We start from the raw sequence: 22,451 nt of genomic DNA on the forward strand, positions 1-22,451 counted from the left end.
TTCATCAAATTCCCGAGTCATTTCTGTAGGGGAGACCTTATGTGATAGCAGATTTCGTCTCGTGGGCCTTCAATAAGCATCCATGTGACAGATTATGAAAATAAAGACATGACATCACCAAGGCTTCCCAAATTACATAAAAATGCAAACTTCTTGATAACTTATATCCTATGTAAGCTTCTTACTCAAAAATACTCATGGTAATCTAGAAACTTATTTGTATCGAGAGATGGGGGCTTTTTCTACTCTCCTACAGCACATGAGGATGTTGGTAACATTCCAATCTTTTAGTTCCAACCTCTAGGAAAGGTGAAAAATTATATAAAAGAAGAAATGCATCAAGCTAGTTAGGTTATGTTAATTTCAAAACAACCCTGGGAAGAATTGTGTCACCCCTGCACAGATAAGAAAGCGGAGTCACAGGTTAATTTACTAAGTGTCTAGTGACATGCAGTCAGAATTTTTTTTGGGGGGGGAGCGAGTGAACAAGCAGGGGAGGGGTGGAGGGAGGGAGGGAGGGAGGAAGGGTGGGAGGGGGAGAGAGGGAGAGAGGGAGGGAGAGGGAGAGGGAGGGAGGGAGGAAGGGTGGGAGGGGGAGAGAGGGAGAGAGGGAGGGAGAGGGAGAGGGAGGGAGGGAGGGAGAGGGAGAGGGAGGGAGAGAGAGAGAGAGAGAGAGAGAGAGAGAGAGAGAGAGAGAGAGAGAGAATATGAGAATCTTAGGTAGGCTCCATGCCCAGGGCAGAGCCCAAGGTGGGGCTTGATCTCACGACCCTAAGATCATGACCGGAGCTGAAATCAAGAGTCAGGTGCTCAACTGACATGCAGTCAGAAATTTAGCCAAGGCTTACTCTTCACCATGGAGCCAGTGTTGAAGGTACGGACTCAGATCTGGAAAGGACCTTGAAAAGTCCTTGCTTCCTACTCCTTTTTAGACTCACAATAAAATCAGGATGGAAGGAAGAATCTTTCCTATTCCAAGGGTGGATTCAAAAGCTACACTAAAAGATCAAGCAAAACTCTCTTTTACACCCAGCAAGAACTGCCATTTGAGCTCCTTCTGAGCAGTGTGGAGTACAGCTTCTTTTCTCTAACCTACATTTTCTATTCACCTCCAGATATAAAACTGATGGGGTGGTACAGGTTAGTTACCAGAGAAATAAAAGCATTTACTCAGTCATAAGGCGTTCCATCATGCTCAGACATGTGGTGCTTTAATTGTTTCTCCTGTGAAACACCAACCACAGACTTCTCACAGTCACAACACAGGAGGACAAACACTCAAATGTTTTAGGAAAGGAGAAGAAAAACCATTTTTCTTCAAGCAGGAATCAGAACCAGTGGAAACCCAGGGGGCAAGTTATATTTCAGAACAGTGCTTTTCTCCTATGTTACTCAGAAAGGACATTGTGTCAAGGAGTGAAATGTAAATCCAATGTAAAATGAAGAAAATTTAAAGTATTTAAGATATTAACCAAAGTAGATCCATCTTCTTCCCTTTTTGATTACAATATTGTGGGCTTGCCACAATGACACTCAAAAACTGAGATGACATTTTTATTCTAAGCCCAGATTTTTGCTTCCTTACAGCTTTTGCTTTTTAAGCTAAAAATTCTCTCATTCTTGGTACAATGAATTTTTTGCTAAGTAATTAAAAACCAATTGTGTTTAAACCTTTTGAGATAGTTGGTTTTATGCTGTCTAACTCAGAATTTGGTTTCTAAAACCTCAAATTTAGCATCTCAAGGAAGAATGGTATCTATGGCATGTTTGAAAAAATGTTTTGAAATGAAGTGATGGACATTTAAAAATAGAACTCGAGCGCACAGCTTCCCTCCCATCTTTTTTCCACTGGGGGAGGAGAATGACACATCTGTGTTATGCTGCCACAACACTGCTGCTATGACTCCACTGAGCTTCAGAATGGAGGGGAGCAACAAAGACCACTTGTAATTACAGTGTAGCTGCCACAACCGTGCAGGCAGTTTCCAGTTAACATACTCGAGACAGAGCTAGAAATGGCCTAAACACCTGCCTAACACCTTGCCGCCAGGGCCTTCCTTTCCTGCTCCCGCCCCTCACATCTCTGAAATTCTACTGTCCCCCTACCCATCAGGGGCTCTGCCCAACTGTGAGATCTTTAATACAACACCAGTGTCTTCCCCATGACCACCCCTAAGGAGTTTTTGGCTAAATTTTGGATTTCAAGACAATTCAGGAAATCAGAGGGGCAGAGAGAATGTAGAACTTTGTGGGCTAGCCTTGAAGACTAATATTTATATCTTTTTTTCTTCTAAGAAAAGCTATATCAAAATTCAAATAACCTATAAATAAAACCTTGGAAGATATAGCAATCCCTTGCTAATTGTAAAAGTTATTTTCTTGCAAAGTATTATATTTGACAAAGCCATAAGGGGTGTAAGAGAATTAGGGGGGAGAGCACAGAATAAAGTAACTTTAAAACGTACTTTTTAAACCTGAGAGTAAAGAAATGTTCTGAAAAACAAGTGCTTCCAAAACAAACCAGCTTCATCACTGTAAGCATACACCAATGATCAGAGGAACCATTTTCTTAGAACATTTTCAGGGTTTGTGAAACACTACTGCTATGTCATGATCCAAGTAGACACTTCAAAATTTAGTCAGTGGGTACATAGTATCTCTTTACAAATTCTTCTAATTAGCAGCTGCAGGATTTAAATATGTCGTGGTAGTCAGGAAGATGGACCACCAGGTCCCCTCTCAAGGAAAGACATGGCCAGCAGACAGCTTGCTGCTGTCAGCCCCCTCAGGCTGTCTTACCTGCAGAGAGCCATCTCGACCTGGCCGCATGTCCTTCCCAGGGCAGCCTGCCTCCAGTGACGGGGCCAAGCAGGCAGCACTTGGTCCAGAGCTCTTCAGCAAGTTGCCCCAGGTTTTGTCAGGCCTGAATCACAGCTAGGCTTCTCTCCCAGCCCAATTCTTCTCCCTGCCTTTCATAATCAACATCTTGCACCACAAACCCTGTCTCAGTGTCCACTTTCAGAGAACATCATCTGCAACACGTCTTTTCCATTTACATTCTCTCTCGCTCCATTTATCACAAATCTCAAGAAGATGCTGTACAGGCTCATCTTCTTGCATTATCACGATCCTTAAGAGCAAGCACACTTTTTAGTACCTAGGTATCACTTTATTTAGTGAAAAGAAGGGAATATAAGTGGATTTCTCCCTTCATTATCATACCTGGTACATAGAAGAGGAAGTAATTATAGTTGAGCAGTTCTTTTCTCTATGAAGATTAAGCTATACCTTGCCTATAAAATTGTAAATGTAAAACAGCATTCATTTCTGCACATATTCCTTCAAGATTAGTCAGTACTGAGCAGTCTCTACACACCCGGCACAGGTGAAAAAGTAGTAAAGAAAGCTCCCGCTCAGAGGAGAGAGCACTCTAGTGACTGAGATAGACAATAGATAGAAATTAATATGTTGCCAGGGCCTGTAAAGAAAAATAAAGCAAGGTGAGAGAACAGAGAATGATTGGAGAAGCATCTATGTTTTCAAAATCACAGGTAGAGAGGACTGTTATAATCCATAAATGGCTAGAGTGGCACAGTCACATCTACATTTAGTATATCAATTTCCTAGAGAGTACATGTCATTTTTATTCTAGCAAAAAACTCACTGCATGCAACTTTGCTAAAATAATATTTCCTCTGCATTGTGAGTCCACCTGCTGCATGAAACATAAAATCTTAAATCTATGTTACTAACCTATATAGCAGTTCTGTCTTGGGGAAAGAGCAGCCTAAGCCATCATAAGGTAGAGTCAGATACAGCTGTCTCAGGCAGATGGCTTTAGTGGGCAACATCATAAGCATGCCAGATTTTTTTAAATATGAAAGGGTTTTCTGCCTCATTAGAACTTTGTGGCTGACCATCCACAAACACCTGGTGTTCAGACTTCTTCCTCGTGTGAAAATACAACATAGCCTCAGCTTGAAGGGGTTTATGTTATATAATATTTGTCCAAAGAATCTAATACCTAGATAACTTACAAAGGCCTAGGTAGGGGAAAACTTAAATAGCTTAAAGTAAAAACTGAAATCAGGACAAACAGGAACTTAGAGTAGTGATAGAGGCAAATTAAATTACTTAAACCCCTTCTAATTCTCAAACTACTTTATCCAGAGGGAATCCCAGGCGGCCTTTAGAGGTTCTATTTATACTATCAATGGAAGAATGAATAACACAAATGAGTTTCGTTCTGAGAATAATTGTATATCCATCACTTTTGTTTTTTTCCCTCATACTTTAGGAGAACTTCATCATCATCTTCAACACTTAGGAACATCAAGCACCACAGTGTCGTTGTTTAAGGTAGGAATCAAACAAACCATACCCACCTGCTGAACTCTTGTATGGTATAAAGGGAAAAAAGTAATAGACTTGGGAGTTTAGAACAAACAATTCAAATTCAGCTACTGCAATCTTATTAGTTTTTTAAAAGAGTAAACTGTCCAAAGATTATAAATTTCAGTTTTTGTATCTGTACAATGAAGATAACAACATCTACCCAAACCCTTCACAAGGTCAATAAAGGATGTATTCTAAAGTGCAGTTAACCCTTGAACAACGCTGGAGTTAGGGGGGTGCTGACCCCTACATAATCAAAGATCTGGGACGAACTTTTGACTCCCCAAACCCTAACTTCTAATAGCCTACTACTGACTGGAAGCCTTAGTGATAACATAGTCAATTAATACACATTTTGTATGTTATATGCATTATATACTGTATTCTTACAATAAAGACAAAAGAAAATGCTATTGAGAAAAACATAAAGAAAATACATTTATAGTATTGTACTGTATCCATTGTGAAAAAAATCCATGTGTAAGTGCACCTGTGCAGTGCAAACCCGTGTTGTTCAGGGTCAACTGTACTTTGAAAACTATAAAGTACTACCAAAGTACTGTTACAACTGGAGTTTATCTGTTTGAATTTCAATATTAACATATTATTCTGATATACTATGTCAGATTATATTATATTCTCAGTTTTCAATTGAGCAATAAAAATACACTAATTCATTTAAGAATGAATGAATGAATTCATGTATTTGGCATCTTCTGTGTTATGCTATGGAGAATATAAATGTATTAAAAGTCAACTCACACATTCAGGCAAGTTAGCCACAATATTGTACGTTATGTTTTATTGCATCTCAAGGTGGGCAGAAAACACACATATCATTAACAATTATAAATAATGCTGACTAATGATACTAAGGCAGTAAAGTGATAAATGAAGAGATCGTCCTGGGGTGGGATGGCCAAGGAAGTTTCAAACTTGTTTGTAGAATTTAGCCAAGAAAAGTTAAATAAAGGGCAAATAAGAATATTACATTCCAGGAGCACCTGGGTGGCTCAGTCAGGTGAGCGTCCGACTCTTGATTTCAGCTCAGGTTGTGATGTCACAGTTCATGGGATTGAGACCTTCATCGGGCTCCATCCTGACAGCACAGAGACTGCTTGGGATTCTCTCTCTCTCTCTCTCTCTCTCTCTCTGCCCCTACCCTGCTCATGGTCTGTTTCTCTCTTTCTCTCAAAAATAAATACACTTAAAATAAAAGTTAAAACATTAAAACAAAATATTATATTCCATGCATACCTTTTTGAACAATTAAGTATCATTTATTTGAATATATATATAATAAAATACAAAAATCTTACATGTACTTTTGAAATATCTCATTGAGGGGCTCCTGGGTGACTTAGGTGGTTAAGCCTCCGACTTTGGCTCAGGTCATGATCTCTTGGTTCGTGAGTTCAAGCCCCGCATCAGGCTCTGTGCTGACAGCTCAGAGCCTGGAGCCTGCTTCGGACTCTGTGTCTCCCTCTCTCTCTGCCCCTCCCCTGATTGTGCTCTGTCTCTCACTTCTCTCAAAAATAAACATTAAAAATAATTTTTTTAAAAAAAGGAAACATTTCATTGAGTGGGTTCTCATTTATAGACTACATTTATTTCCTAATTAACATAAGCCAACACTGACTTAAAGCAATGTCTGACTACTTTATCCATATACCAGTCTTAAAATAATCCATTTTAATTTCAAAGAATTACCATTTAAGTATTTTCCTATAATCAAGACCATTCAATGCTAGTCAATTAGAATGGAAAATAACTTGAAATCAAATAATGTCTTTCTATAATAAAAATGACAAATGAGTTATTTTCAGTTTATATGAGAAGCAGTATGTGGATTTTCCATGGTACAGATTAGAGGCTGTCTCACTCGACCCTCCAGATTTTTTATTTGCTATAATTATAACATTTTATATATAGAAAACAACTTTTGAGAGCTACTTTTCACATCATGCCCAAAACAATGGCAAACACTGGTTTCTACTTGTTTCAACTTTCAGCAGAACAAGTATACTGATTGCTTGTTGGTCCTGTGTGTATTCCATGTAACTTACCAAGTGATATGTCTGGGCCTTCAAAACGTTGAGATCAATAAAGTTTTCTTCATTGTCTGTCTCCTCTTCCTTAGAAAAATAAGAGTTTTAAAAGTTAATAATTATAAAAAGTTACAATTTAAAAAATGTATTTCCAGTTTTTACATACACAATATACTAAGCTCAATATAAAGACCAATGCAGGAAAGGGTATTTAAAAGCCTGGTAGTGTGTGTAAACTAGGGCATAATGTTATTAACAGGTCATCTGTTTTTAGAGGTTTTAATGGTGCCTTTTAAAACAGGGCCTTTTTATAGTTACTGAAAAAAGAAAAACAAGGAAGAAGGAAGAGCCATTACTATAAAACTAGGGATAAATAAGCATAAGAATAAGAAACAGTGCAGAGTGGTATATATGAAATTGAAAGATAATGGAAGGAGTTAATGTCAATTTTGAGTAACATGACTAAAATGGACAAAAATGAAGTTGACAGACACAGAATATTCTCACCTGCACTGTGGACCAATCCCATTAATTCATATTTTTGACATCTCATCTCTTATATGTTCAAGTTTAATAAATTACTAAGTTTAGTCATTAGTACTCTTTGGCCCATGGGCCCTAGGTCTATTTAAAGATATTAAAATATTAAATCTATTTAAAGATATAAATATATATTTGAGATACTAACCTTGTATCTTAGATATTAACTATCTTAAAGGATAGCTGATGTAGATTCAAAGTTGGTTCTGACCCCTGGGCCAATTGGTGTGGGCAGTAGGGTCAGAAGTGACCCTTTGAGAGGCAATCCCCTCCCCAATATACAGTAAATATGAAGTCTTGAGCAGGTTCTAAAGCATGAAGGTCAAAAAATTAGCTCCCCTTTCTCTTCAAATGTCTCTGTGGTGATAAGTGACATAGTGGGTGAAACAAATTTAACAATAACCCAGGCTTAAGGATGTGGTAATACAGAGAATGGAGCTTGGTCCTCAAAGGAAAAAATCATTTGGTGGACACTTCCACACATACAGTTCTACAAAGCTGCAGTGGTAGGTTTCAAAGATAATCCTGATCTTTAAGAATTTAGAAGGATGTAAGACAGTGGTTCTCAAAATGTGGTTCTGAGACCACAGCATCAGCATCACCTGGGAACTTGTTAGGATGCAAATTCTAAGGTCCCATCCCAGATCACTCTGAAACTCTGGGGGGTGGAGCCACTAAGGTAAGTTATGAGAACTATGCTAATTTTGGGGGAACTGGAAAGATTTTTGTAAAAGATGAACCAATGTAAATGCAGAGCATAAATACACTCAAGTGACATTTACTTTTTTATGTTTAGATTTTTTTACATTTACTTTTTTAGGGAGGAGGAGCAGTGGAGCATAGAGGGGTACACAAAATTGATGTAACTGTTTACATCTTAAATCTTAACCATAAATGCAGATGCACACCTCTGAGATGCGGCTCAGTTTATTCTGTGTTTGCACTAATGATGACCTACTTAACAACCAGAGTAAATGACTGAAACGCCAATGACTTGATGCCCATGGGAGAACAGACAAGTTTATTATGCTTTTACAATAACCTAATCAGTACAGTTTACATAGGGGATCAATAAATACTTGTTGAATTAGTACTGGATTAAACACTAACAGGCAAAAGGCTTGAATAGTAGGCAGTCAAAAAAAAGATTTGTTACTAAATATTATTAAGACAGTATTCAAAAGCAATTTGAATATAAACAGACTTACCAAAAAAGCTTTAAAATAAATGGAGTATTCTGATTTTGGTTATTTAGAAGACACTGAACAATTTCCTACTGTTTCTTTGCCTAGTATACACCCTTTTAATTCCCTAACTGCCAGTTACTAAGTATATGATTATATACAGCAGGTGAAAATATTGTTTTGTGACCAATACTTGTTCTACCTTTTTAACAGTTATCAGTGTGTCCTACCTTGATATGACAAGTCTAAAACTGAAGGATTCTAGTTTCTAGATGATTATAGCAGAATTTTACTCTGTCAGAAATTAATCTTTTCCATCCTTGAGCCACCTCAAACTCTGGCAACAAAATAATGTAACATCCCACTGTCCAAATGCTTTTTGGCACTGATCTCCTTAACAAAAGGAATGGGAGAGGTAACTGAGGGCTCCTTAGAATATGATAACAATAAGAAAAAAAGAAAGAAAGAAAGAAAGAAAGAAAGAAAGAAAGAAAGAAAGAAAGAAAGAGAAAGAAAGGGAAAAAGAAAGAAAGAAAAAAGGAAAAAATTCAAGAGACTTGACATAAGGGAACTAACAGCCTCAGGCCTTTGAAGAAGGCCTTCAGTTTGGTCTTATGACAGTAGAAGGACTTTACCTTATAGTTGGGAAGAAATGTGCAAAGAGGCTGCTTTCTAGTTTGTATCTCTAATTTACATACCTAATGATGCTGCTTTGGACTTCAAAGGGTTCTCAGAAAAAAATCGGCTATAATTTCTACAAGTTACACAGCAATTTACTGACAGCTGATTTGGTAGTCAAATATTTAATGAACATCCACTTTGCACCAAGCACTGTACAATAACGTAGAGGTACAAAAAAAGTGTAAAATTGGTTTCCACCTTCAGAGCTTTCTTTCTGGCTAGTAGGTTTTTGTACCTTTTTTTTTTTTCCCTGACTGGCAGGTTTCAGTTATGTCTCTGAAGCTAAAATTAATGAAGTGAACAATTGGCAATATGTGAGAACTTAACATTCTCTGGGCCTGAATGAAAAGATCTATTACACAAGAAAAAAGTCTAAACTCCTTAAAAATGGTGAAAATGATCTGGACTTGGTCTATCTTCCTTGTTAATCTTATCACACACACACACACACACACACACACACACACACACACACACACACAACCCCGCCTCATTTAGGAGATCTGGCCCCAGTAGTCTTTTCTCAGATCCTTGATCAAGCTAAGCTCCTTCCTGCCTCAGAGCCTTTGTACATACAGTTCCACCAGCGTCTTGCCCAATAGGTACTCAATAAAACACATGCAGAATGAATATACATTTACCTTAATTTTTTAAATGTGTCATATTTAAAAAGATATCTATTAAATTCATTAGGTTTACAATGGTCTTTTTCCTTCTGTAAATAACAGAATGATCTTTTTTATATTTACAGTTTAAAATATTTATGCTCTGATAAGACACATTAAAAACTTTGATAATACAAAGAAGCACAGAAAAGAAAATAATCATCCATAATCTTTCTATCCATATGTAACTAATGTTGACATATTGTTATTTTTTCTTTTTTTGTATATTTTACATACTTGAATTTATGCATACAGCATAAGTTATCATCCCTATGTCAATAACATTTCTTTGTAAACAATCTTAATGGCTATACAATATTCTACTATTTGGATATAGTCTAATTTATTTAATGGTTATTTTCAGCATTTGCTATAAAATGATGCAGTGATTAATATCTTTGTAGTATATAATCACATAATAAATTAAGCTGAAATATAGAATATACTTATTATCTACTTATTTAAAAATTCACCTTGAAAATGTAATTGGTTTATGACAGTAAAGTACACTTTAAAAAAGGGTTTTTTCCTGCTATTTCAATTTCAGATCACATTATACTTCCTAAAACACCATGGTCAATCCATCTCTGGTTATGAGAAAGTGTTCTTTGTCTCTACCATGTTAGTTGTCTAATCTGTTATAGACTTGATTATTTAGTTTCAGAATATAAATAGAATGTTAAGAATGGTAAAGGCCAAGATACTGCCCAACAATTTAAATAATGTTGGTATTTATAAGTATTTTTAAAAATTCCTAAAGGGTGGTACTTATTTTAATTTTAGAAGCATACAGAAGTCCCTGAGAAATGAATACTGTTCTTATGAAGCAGAATATATTAATCCTAAATACTACTGTTCTTTTTAAGTTCTTTATTATTTATAGCCCATTTAAAATCAAGAATGGTTGCTAATAAAATGGTTACTCATATAACTAGCAGTTCACTATTTCCTGTCTATAGTTTAAGAACCTTGACTATAATTCAGACCTCAGTCATTAGAAACCATGAGCATTAACTTAACCAAAAGTCTCAACAACTGATACTGGGTACACTATTTAAAAGCTTTTCTTCTCTAGAAACAATGAAACAAAATATATTCCTGAAAATGGAAATCTGGGGGAATTAAGGGAAAGAAATCCAAAACAAAAACAAAAACAAAAAGTTCAGCAACACACATACCACAAATTCTTCATCCACTTTATTTAATGTTAATTCTGCATCATCTTCTGGGACAGTTTCTTCTTCTAATTCTTCCACTGGGTATGTTGGTCTAAAATAATAAAGCTTAGTATGAGAGGAGAGTTAAAAACAAAACATTTTAGCATGACAAAAAGGTATAATGTGAATATTAAGAATCCCTTCTACACCAGATATTATCCTTTTCTACCTGCCTTCCATAATCACCATTACATGTTTGATGTACTCTTTCTGAAACTTTCTACGTAAAGAAGCAAAAATGTTTCTCTCCAAATTTAAAGAATAAATTTACACAATTAGGATGGTAACATGCATATAGTTACCCAATATACTTTTTTCACTTACTAATATACCACATTTAAGTACATATACATTTTTCTCCCCCCCCTCCGCCCCCCGGCACTGTATTCCATTGAACTGTTAAAGAGTACCATAACTAATTTAATTAGCAACTACGGATGAACATTGAGGTGCTTTCTGGTTTTTTTTTACTAAACAATTTTACAAAGATCATCCTTGTACATTTATCTTTACGTCTATCAATTACAATAAATGTATACCAGTAGAACGAATAGCTGGGTCAACAACTTTGTACATTGTATTGTTTTGATGTATATCACCAAAAACCAACTTCCAAAATGTTACCCTACTTCACATTCCCAAAAACAGTGATTCCATTTCCACATGTTCACCAATATTGTAAATAAATGTTAATCTTTGCCAATCATATACATGAAAAATCTCTCTTGTTTTATTGCATTTCTTTCACAGAAGAATGATTGAACACTTTTTCAGGGTTTAATCAGTTATTGGTGTTTCTTTTCCAGTGAAATGTCTATTTATGCCCTTTGCCTTTTTGTATATTAAGAAAATGGGTGCTTTGCTTAACTTGTGTTAAAACTATTTTTTCCAGTCTATTACTTATATAATCTTGGCCATTCAGGATTTTTACAATTCTTGTTACATAGACTTGGCAACCTCTTCTTGCATGGATCCTAGCTTTTCCCTCACATGACACATCTCAACCACCTTTGACTTTTTAGTACTCCTACAGTTTCATTTTTCACATTTACACCTTTGATCAATCTGAAATTTATTTTGATGGAATAAGAAAGGCTCCAGCTTATTTCCAAAATCTAATCAGTGGTCCTAATACTAAGTATTGAACAATCATTTCTCCATCAAGATTAGTGACATGTATTTCCCATATTAAAAATACCCAAAAGTATTTAGGTTTATTTCTGGAAACTTATTTTAAAAATCTATACCTCAGACAGGTTAACAAAATATAAAAATCAACATTTAAAAAATAAATTTCCTATTTTTTTATTAATTAGAATTAGATAATGTCTAAAAGGCAATGTTCTTCTAGGATTTGTTTCGACATATTTAGTAAGTAAAATAGTCATCTATAAATATGTAACTTCTATGTAAATTATACATTACATAGCTGACATATTCTCTGATGCCTATTTTCAATATTTTCCCCTCTTTTCCCTCCCCATATATTTAGAGTCCTTATAAATTATCAAAATCACAATACGTGGCTAAGAATTAGATATGCCTACAAATAAAGTAAGTACAAAACTGAATAATGGTTGAGAAACGGATCACTTCAGGTGAATTTAGAACACATTGGACAATAAAATTAATAATATTTAAAAATGCCAAATGGAGTATCACATCTCATAACTTTTCTTGGAGTCCAATAAAGAAGTAATCTGAATGATATAGTTACTCCTTATACCGCACTAACTCATAATATTTAGGTTGAAGCATAAAATTGCCATTTTTTAGTTCATTAGATGAATATTAGTAATTTCATATGGTTTAAAATGATGTGAGCATCTGTGATATACAACGTGCTATGCTAACTGCTATACAATATATATGAAGAGTTCATAGTTTCTGGCAAGAAAGCCTGACCTGAAAACAAATGAGTTTAAAACCAAGGGATAAATATGATCATAGAAATATAAACAACACATCACTGTCAAGTCAGAGAAAGAAGCAATAAACAAGATCTAAGAGAGTGTCAGGTGGCTTCTTCAGATGGCTATTATTCTTGGCCAGTATCTATAAAAAAAAGGGAAAATCCCATTTTAAAGTACTATATTAATTTCCATTTTTTCCTTAAATCTACAGCTATCAGTTACCACCATGTATATTCCATCTTTGTGTATATAAATAAAGAGACCTTGAAAAAATTTCCTACATTGATAAAGATATTCATTTACAGTTGAACCTTTAATAATTATTTAAATTTGAATTGGGCAAGAGCATGATAAATCAGATATTCCAGTTTTGCCTATACACATTTTTAATCACTTGTGGCATTTTCAGTTTAGAATAGTCAAGAGGAAGTACTCCCTGTCAGTTCAATTAAACAGCTCTGAACCCACAGAGGAAAAAGCTATCCACATAAAATTACCATTGTCAGGTTGGGTAATTTTTACCTTTTCCAGGTGAAACCAATATATTTTAATGCTTCTTCAGCTAGACAGTCAAGAACATAGCATATATGTTCTCCAAATCCTGACTTTAATTTTGAAGGAGGAAAATCTGCAGTTCTACCCTGAAATACAAAAGATATACAGTGTCTTGTTATTTATATTCCATATGTCAAAATATTTTAAGCAAAGTACTCCTGAAACAGTGTATTACTTCTCTATTTCTCAAATATGGTTTAAAATAATGAACTATATTGCTTCTTAGAAGTCCATCTTTTCTATCCATTGATACATACACTAAAGGAAAATGAGGATGTTTTATTGTCAAAGGTATCAAATTGAAAGGCAATAACCCCATGACAGAACAAGTAACTGATCCTATTAGGGTGAAAAAAACAAAAAAAACAGTAAAGCTACTAGCTTGGTATCCTATCATTAAACAACCATAGGAAGGACAGAATGAATCACTTGTCAAAAGTTAATAACATGTATACCAAAAGTTCTTACTGAATGCCCCCCAGGAAAAGTCAGAAATGAAAAGTACAACCAACCGCTATCATGGTCTATTAAATCAAAGTTCCCTTTCAAAACACAATGTTTCAGCTTCCTACTAGCATTTTTTAGAAGGAGAACTAAGTATCCATAAATTTACCTCTGAGACATAACAAGATTAAGAAAAATATTATTACTTTGGGCTACAAAGAGTACACTGAACATTTTTAGAAGTGGCATTAATATTATAATACCAACCATTCTGAGGTTTTATCTGAAAAAATCCAAATATAATTTTACATATGTATGTATTGGGTGTGTATAGATATTGTTATTCATAGACAATTCATCTAAAAGGGTAGCATCTGTGTTGTTGAAATACCAATATTAAAATTCATAACTTGACAACATTCTGAAAGAAGACAGTTATTTACACTTACAAATGATCGAAGCTCAGATAGTATGTTAGATATAGTTGCATTAGGGTCATCATATTCTTGAGGTTGCTCAAAGGGGCGTCCTGCTTTGTTAATCAACCAAGCAGCAAGAGTGCAAAACATGTAGAACTGTTCACCAGGGTTGGTAGGCAGTGCAAAATAGTGTCTGTTTCAAAACAAGGGGGGAGGATGGAATATGAAATATTTTTTAATGGCTTTAATTTTACTTTAACATTTTTCAATTTAAAAAAAATCTGCAATTCACCCTTTGAAGTTCCCAGTAATCCACAACACTCATATTAAAGTTTTTAATCAACAGGACTAGGGTAATTACTACTGTACACAAAATATTAGATCAAAGAACTTACACTCAAGTAAATGCAGGGCATGTTAAAAAACTGATCATGTACAACTTTTGCCAAAATCATTTATGTCAGGAATAATTAATAAGAGAGTACCTCTTGAAAATGGTAATTTGGAATTAAAGAGAATTTCAGAGTTTAACAAAAGACCTTAATGATTATTCGCTATGCATTTTTACATTTTTTACAATGTCCCTGGTATCTTTACATACTGTTCCTAACCTATCGGGTATGTTAAACAGTTGTTCTCATATTGGCTGTATAGCTGAATCCCCTGAGGAGCTCCTCAAACTATAGCTACTGGACCAAGCATTGCTTATTTCCTCATGAATTAAATCAGAACTTCTGGGAGTAGAGCCCCAGTACAAGTATGTTCCAAAAGCTTCGTATATGGTTTTGAGATGCAGCCAGCCTCAATAACCACTAAGCAGCATATCCACAGTCTAACAAACATTTATTGACTTTTGCTAAATCCCTTAGCCTACTAAAAACAGTCCTATGAAGGTCAATATGATTTATACTTAAATGGGTTAAGAATAAAACTTGCTAACAACATTTGAGTCAGCTGATCAAAGATCTAATTTTGCCCTTTTAGGTGCAGGTATTGCCATTATGTTCATAACTGTATTTATAGCTATTATAACTATTTTAAATAAGAATCAGCAGTCTACTCTTTCATGTTTTCCAAAGTTTATCTTGCAGGGTAAGTGTAAATGTTTTAAAAGGTAAGAGATGGCTGGGAAGAAAAAGGTAATGAAGTTCTTCCAGGTATATGTTCACAACCCCTTCAAAGTACACACTGCTAAAAATTCATCTTTTCCTTACTGGCTGATGTCAACTCCATGACACAGGACTGGATACTGAAAGATCCTCCAGACCTAGTAGAGCGGTTTGCAAACTTTAGCATGCATCAGAATCACCTGAAAAGCTTGTTAAACACAGACTTCTAGGCTCCACCCCTAAAATTTCTGATACAGTAGACCAGGGAAAGGGCCTGTGGAACTGCATTTCTGATAAGTTCCCAAGTGATACTGCTTTTGGTCTGATGACCACACTCTTGAGAACCATTAAATTAGGATATTGCCACTCAAATCCATGACTCAAAATATCCTGCTGAACTCCTGAGGAAATAGTACTGAGGTTATATCACTAGAGCCTTAAAGCCATTTTCTTTTAGTTTGAAAAATATACTTGGGGGCAAAAATGCATTTTTATCATAGAAAATGTTGGTTATTTATATTATCCTGTTTAATTCATTTATGTAATAACTCTCAATCTCACAATTTCTATCATGGATCAAGCAACACTACTTTTTCCTCTAACTTTTATTATAGACCGACTTAGCAATATGGGCAGTTTACATAGAGCCTACATATCTTAAAATTCAAGTTATTGGAAGAGATCGACTAATGAGATCAAAACTGTCATGGGAAATTATTTTAGCCAAGCTATACCCATTCAAAGAAATCACTACAGATTTTTAATCTAAATTGCACTTTACACAATAAACAAATCTAAGTATTAGCTTATTTATCTATCACTAAGCTACACTAACTGGAAGAGAAAGTGCTAGCTGTGCATTACCCTCAACAACTAATGGCATTGACTTCACGATATGATGGACTGTTCCCCACCAGAACAAGGGCAGAATTTTAGGTTGTATGATAGACACAGTTCCAGTAGCTGTCGTTTCATTTGTCTTTTCCACTTCTTAGTTTCTGAGAGTACTGTTACTGCAAAGGCAGGAGTCTTTTAAACCATAACAATTAATCAACAAGTTTACTTACTGCATATAAAGTCGAGCAAGGTCCTAGGTACCCGCAGTTAACCACTTGTAGAGACAAATTATCTCAGAGGAAAACAAAAACTAGAAGCAGCTAAAATGATATTCATCTTTGGGAATAAGATTATGGGTGATTTCAGTATTTTTTTTCTACACCCTTTCTTGTGTTTTTGAGTCCTCTACAATAGGTTCTTTTACAACTTTTATAATCAGAAAAAACAGTTTGCGTTTTGTGGAGATGCGTGGGTGCTTTAAAGTCTAGGAAAGCCGTCTTCCAGTCTTTTCTGCGTTTCTGAAACTTTACTCTCTCTAAAAAACACCAAGTCTAAACTCTGTGAACTCCGTGGCCTCTGTCGCCAAGTTCGGGGGGGAAGTGCCCCTTCCTGCCTGGGAAGATGGAGGCAAGTGCAACTCGCGTTCAAGGTTCCCCAGAAGGCGGAGGAGGCATCTCCCCGGGCCTGGCCAGCTCCCAGGCGCTGGAGAACGAGGGCACCCACCTGGACGGGGGCTTCAGGTTGTTCTTCCGGAGGAGTTCCTCCTCGTAGTGGAGTAGCTTCAGCTTCTCCACCAGGTCCTCCATCACCACGAACATGTGGTAGGCCGCACCAGGCCCCCGCTCCACGACCACCTCCCCGGCCCCTTCGCCGCGGGACCGAGACACCCCATCCTCCAAACCTGAGGGCGTGACCACTGCCGTCGCAGCCGCCATCACAGACCAGGCAGAAAGAGCCCCGCGTGGGCTTCGGCCCACAGACCTCGGCCGCCTGAGCCGCCTGCGTTGCCGCAGACGGGACCGCCGCGACCGGTTACCAAGCGACCGCCGAGCAACCCGTCTCCAGGGAAACTAGACTCCGCCTCCTTCCCGCCCTGTTTTCTTCTAAATTCCCTCCAACCAGGGCGGGCTTTCTGGATGACGTCACGCCGGGACAGCGCCCCGAGCCTCTGGGGAGGAGATGGCTGAGAGGCAGTCCCGCCCCTCGTGGGGGCGCGGCGTTCACCCCCCCTCCCCCCCGCCCCCGTCGGGTGCAAGGCTCCTGGCAAAGGAGGGGCGGAGCGCATTTCTCTGAGATCTCCCTGTAGCTCTTAGCTGGCTGGGAGCTGGTTGGGCTTGCTGGTTACGGACCGCTGCCCCGCGGGCGTCTGAGTTAGCCGCGGGTAGCCTTGAAAAAAATCAAACAGAAAGGAAGACGTGCACTGTTGAAGGCTAAGGTAGCCCACGACTATGATTTCCTTTTTCTTCTCAAAATTGGAAGTTTTCGAAGTTGCAACAATAGTGTAGGTTTCCCTTCATCTCAGGAACTTTCCAACGAGAGGTTTCTGTATTTGCTGCATTTAACAGTACAGTATATTATAAACCTTGAAATACTACAATTCCCGGTTGTTACTCTGGCGCTAGGAAAAGGAAGGGGTGGGGGAAAAGAAGGGCAGGAGATGAGCAAAAAGGAGGCGTTGCGAAGGATTTGTTCTACCTCCGAAACATGAATTCTAAGTTCACATCCCGTTGATTAATCTGTTTCAAGCCCATTACATGTAGCATAAAGTTTTGAGGTTCCTTGTTAAAAATCATCAAGATAAAGGGGATTGTCTTGAATTTCTCTGTGCCACAGCTCTGTGTTGCTAAAGTTACTACTGTACTCTGCAGCTATTAGAAAGACATAGCTGACCACAGCTTTACAGTTTTCAAAAAAGGCTTGTGTATCAAGCAGTTTTCCAAAAAGCTGCATAGAAAATGAGGTAGATGGTGGATGTGTGGAGATTTCGTGGGAGAAGAAGATGTGTAGGAGGAGGCTGAAAATGTGTTTGTGTTTATAATGTGATTTGGGAAAGATCTCTGATGTATTATACCTGCTACTGGAGAATATGGAAGACTCACATTTTTTGACATAACTGAAGTTTGAAATTTATCTGTAATATATTTTTGTTCTTGTTAGAAAATGGGTGGAGGAATACTTTTCATTTTAATATCAGTCTAGACCTAACTTCTCTCTGATGCTAATAACGTGAAAAATCAGGCAAATAAATACTTTTTTCCATTTACCAGAGAAAGGAAATACATACAATAATTTAGAAATAACTCAAAGAGCCACAGATAACTTTTATTTTTTATTATTTTTTAATTTTTTTTGAGAGGGAGAGAATGCATGTGTGTGCACATGTGGGGGTGAAGAGGAGGGGCAGAGAGAGAGGGAGAGAGAGAATCTTAAGCAGGCTCCATGCCCAACCCAGAGCCCTTGGGACTCACTCTCATATCTGTGAGATCATAATCAGAGCTGAAATCAAGAGTCAGATGCTCACTGGACTGAGCCACCCCGGTGCCCCAAGTCTTGCTTTTTAAATGAATAACATTTTACTGGCCTACTGTAAGTCATTAACCAGTTGATTTTAATAAAGATAGGTTGGAGGGGCCCCTGGGTGGCTGTCAGGTAAGGGTCCTACTCTTGACATTGGCTCAGATCATGATCTCACAGTTCGGGAGTTCAAGCCCCACATTGGGCCCTGTGCTGGTAGCCTGGAACCTACTTAGGATTCTGTCTCCCTCTCTCTCTGCCCCTCCCATGCTTGCTCTCTATCTCCCTTTCAAAATAAATAAAAATAAACTTAAAAAAATAAAAATAAAAAAGATAGATTGGAAAGTTGGATTTGACTGTACTCCACTGCAGATTTGATCTTTTTCTTTGCTAACTTGGAAGAGTATTTCTCACTCATACATCCCCACCCCAGCCACCACATATATGGGCGAGGGATGCTATGGTAACTTTTAGTTAACTTTCAGACTGCAAGATAGATGTTATGATTGGAGAAAAAAATGGAAGTTCAGGTCCATGCCTGTGGCTGTTTAAATGACACTCAAAAAGGCTATAGCTAAATTAGTTACACCCAGGGAGATAGATGTTTACTCAAGGCATGCTGCCTGCATAAGATGTTTTGACATTTTCAGAAAGTTAAATATAGCACTCAAAATGAAATAGCCAAACATTGTTTTTTGGCTAAGAAACTCTCCAATAACATATGTATTTTGACTGAAGGGGAAAAAATCCCACCTGTCCCAGAACTTAGCCATTTTCTTCTCAGGTACAATACTGACGCATCCTGGCTCAAAAGCAGTATGAAGAATTATTTTTCCCCTTCATTGTTGTGAAGAAGAAAAAAAGACTAAATTATAAAGTGTCCCCCAGTAAGTGTGGCCCAGAAAGAATGAAAGAAACAAAAAAGCCAACTGTACAACATTGTGTGTTTTCCCACAGAAAAAAAAGGTGGGAAACAACACCGAAATGTCATTACATTTTTATAAGGCCCAGGGATTATTTTTGCTGACTCTTTATTTGCCCACAATAGTTGATAACACTTCTCTTTCCCTGGCGGAAGTAGTTTCCTTCACACATGTGAGATGCACACTTAAATCCTCATCTGGCTGTTTCAGCCACTTAGAAACTTTGGATTACATTTTTGTTAGCAGTTTTGCAAGAGTAGCTCATATGTTGACCAGGGAATTAGAGAAGAGCTTGAAGAGAAAGGAATGTTGATGCATATTCCTACTTCCTTTTAAGAATCTTAAGAGATTTATCCCTGGCTCTATGTGTTGACTACAATTTTGGCCAGGCTTCTGACTTTGATTTTTATCTCTTGCAAACTGTGAAATGATTGGAGGTAATTTTTAAAGCCCTTAAGGCCTTTTTGTGAGTGAGTTAGCTGATCTCTGGAAACTGAACAGTATCTCTATCAAAGGTGATTTAAACTAAATGGATTTCCCTGAAAGATGCTGAGCAAGGCTGGGGGTGAATAGGAGTCAGGTTCAAAGATGGAGGAAAGCTTTCTAGCTACATCTCCAAATATAAGAACGAGTCCTTCAAGAAGACTGGGCATGCTTAAAGAACAACCCTCTTTCTGTTACAATTGGCTTAGTACCACCCATTCAAGATGTTAAAAACTTAGAAAGGCACTAATTGAATAAAACTTTCATAGTCTGACAGAAAGTATCTGCCAAAAATCTAAAAAGAAAAGAGTCATGTTTAAATGTGAATCATTAAAGGCAATGCCTTTAAAGTCAAGAACAAGATGAAGACACCCACTCTTCTAAACTGTACTAGAAATCAGAGCCAGTACATTGGAAAAAGATTAGTAAGTATTGTAGAAGAAGAAACTATTGCAGGTGATATGATTAAGTAAAAACTCCAAGAGACTCTACAGACAAGCTATTAAGGCAGCTCAGCAAGTTTGCCTTATACAAGATCTAAACGAAGAAAATAGTTACTAGAAAACCAAAAACCATGTATAGCACCCAGCAATAAGTCTATCATTATCATTATGGGGGAAATTATTAAACTTCGTTGAAAGTCATGGGAAAATCCAAATAGGGATACAATGTTCATGCATAAGAAAAATTAGGTATCTTTAACCCCATCTTTAAACTCAATGCGTTTTTGAATAAAATTACAAGAGGGCTGACACTGAAAATCATACATAAGAGTAAATTTAAAGAAGACTGGGGAAGGAATCATGATATCAGATAGTAGGTTTCCTAATCAAAGTGTAATTTAAATTAATGACATCACAGGAGTAAAAAGAAAATAGAAAATCTGGAAATAGGTGGGAGTTTATTTGGAAAGTCAATATACAACAAAGTTGGTGTTACCAATTAGTGGAGAAAGATGGACTATTCAGTAAATGCTATTGAAGCTATGGGTTATCCATGTAGAAACAAAATTACATCTCTGAATTCTAACACATAAATTCCAGATGGATTGAAGACATAAATGTGAAATACTCACAGGATGTTTAGAAGGGAACAATGTAGGGAAGGATTTCTCGAAGGAAATAAAGAACAAATTTTAAAGGGAAGAGAAACTCATTAAAATTTAAGAACTTAGATACAAAAGAAGACTATACAAACAATGAAGAAAAGAGATATTTGCGACCCCTATAATGTCAATGGATTAGTCTCCAAAATACACAAAGGTTATCGCAAGGCCTCTGTGCCATGTTGGAGGATTTTAGATGTTTTCTTAGAGGTCAGGATTTCTTAGCCTTTAACACTGTTGACATTTTAGGCTGGATAACTCTTTGTTGTTGGGTGCTGTTATGCACATTGTAGGATGTTTAACAGCATCCCTGGCCTCTATGCACTAGATGCCAGTAGTATCCATCCATAGTTGTAACAAAAATGTCTCCAGACTTTGCCACCTGGGCCTTGGGGAACAATATCACCCCTTGTTGAGAACCACTCCTCTAGATGCATGAGTTGAAATAGGAAATTCCTTTATAAGGACCAGGCATATAAAGGGGAATGAGTAACTAAGCAATGTGGCTGGGGGGAAGGGGAGGAGCAGGGAGTGAGAGAAAGACTGGTGAACTAGAAAACTCATGCACCATCTCAAGGAGGGGGCATTTTTGTCATGTAGGAATTTGACCTAATTTTGTCATGGTTTATGATTTTGCAACAGTCTAAATCTGGATTTGTATGTCAATATGAGGTCCTAATTAATACTCTCTTCATACAAAATATTATTTCAGGGGCTACTTTAGTTGTTAAAGATACTTATTAATGCACTGAAGTTCAAAATTGAGAAGCCTTGTTCTTACCTTTTATTTTGATAGTCAAATCTTACTCCATTTGTAAATGTAGGAAATTTGTTATAGTCAAGTTTAAGGAGGGGATTTACAACTTAAATTTCTATAGAACTTTTAAAACTTTTCATAAACTTATCACATTTGTTTTAATATTGTCTGACAAACCATTCCGGATGCTGTTAAATTTCCTGAATTTAAATTTTAAAAAGTGGTGGGAGGGAAGGGGAATATATTCTGTAAGTATTCCAATATTATTTGTAAACAAACTGCAATGTAAAACCAAGTCTAAATCAGTTACACGATTACATATTATAAACTGGAGTCACAGTCAGTCTATTTCTGTAATGGGCCAAATTTTCAAATATTAGATACTTAAGTATCAAAGATGCACAAATTATTCTTTAGCATTATTATTACTATTCGGGGTTTGACTTTCATCGTTAGTGTATTTAGTGTTGCAGTTTTCCAGGTTTAAACTATACTCACCCGCCTGAGAACCAATCATCATCCCAACCTGAAACTGAGAAGTTTCCCATGCAATGTATCAAGAGATTCCTGGCCCAGAAGGTAGAAGAGATTCTTGCCCACCAAGAACATCAGTGGGACATACTAAGTCCTAACTTGCCATAACAAACTCCCTAATTTACAAG

At 36.8% G+C, this 22,451-nt stretch overlaps 1 protein-coding gene and 1 long non-coding RNA gene across 3 annotated transcripts in view; one reads left to right on the forward strand and one right to left on the reverse strand.

Annotated features, from left to right (window-relative positions):
• The window catches only part of IFT57 (intraflagellar transport 57), a 53,047-nt gene extending 35,971 nt beyond the window's left edge, over window positions 1-17,076 (reverse strand). Inside the window, exons 1-5 of the mRNA XM_045501922.1 lie at window positions 16,731-17,076; window positions 14,092-14,254; window positions 13,166-13,284; window positions 10,692-10,782; window positions 6,462-6,530 (exon numbers count right to left, since the gene is read on the reverse strand). Coding sequence (XP_045357878.1) covers window positions 6,462-6,530; window positions 10,692-10,782; window positions 13,166-13,284; window positions 14,092-14,254; window positions 16,731-16,942 — 654 coding nt within the window. The 5' untranslated portion in view covers window positions 16,943-17,076. The remainder of the gene's footprint in view (window positions 1-6,461; window positions 6,531-10,691; window positions 10,783-13,165; window positions 13,285-14,091; window positions 14,255-16,730) is intronic.
• Window positions 17,077-17,289: 213 nt separating this feature from the next.
• Window positions 17,290-22,451, forward strand: part of LOC123610833 — a 70,886-nt gene continuing 65,724 nt past the window's right edge. For both annotated transcript variants that reach the window (XR_006718310.1, XR_006718309.1), the window contains exon 1: window positions 17,290-17,442. This is a non-coding gene — a long non-coding RNA (uncharacterized LOC123610833). The remainder of the gene's footprint in view (window positions 17,443-22,451) is intronic.

This window comes from Leopardus geoffroyi, chromosome C2, assembly GCF_018350155.1.
Source record: "Leopardus geoffroyi isolate Oge1 chromosome C2, O.geoffroyi_Oge1_pat1.0, whole genome shotgun sequence".
Lineage (NCBI taxonomy): Eukaryota > Metazoa > Chordata > Mammalia > Carnivora > Felidae > Leopardus > Leopardus geoffroyi.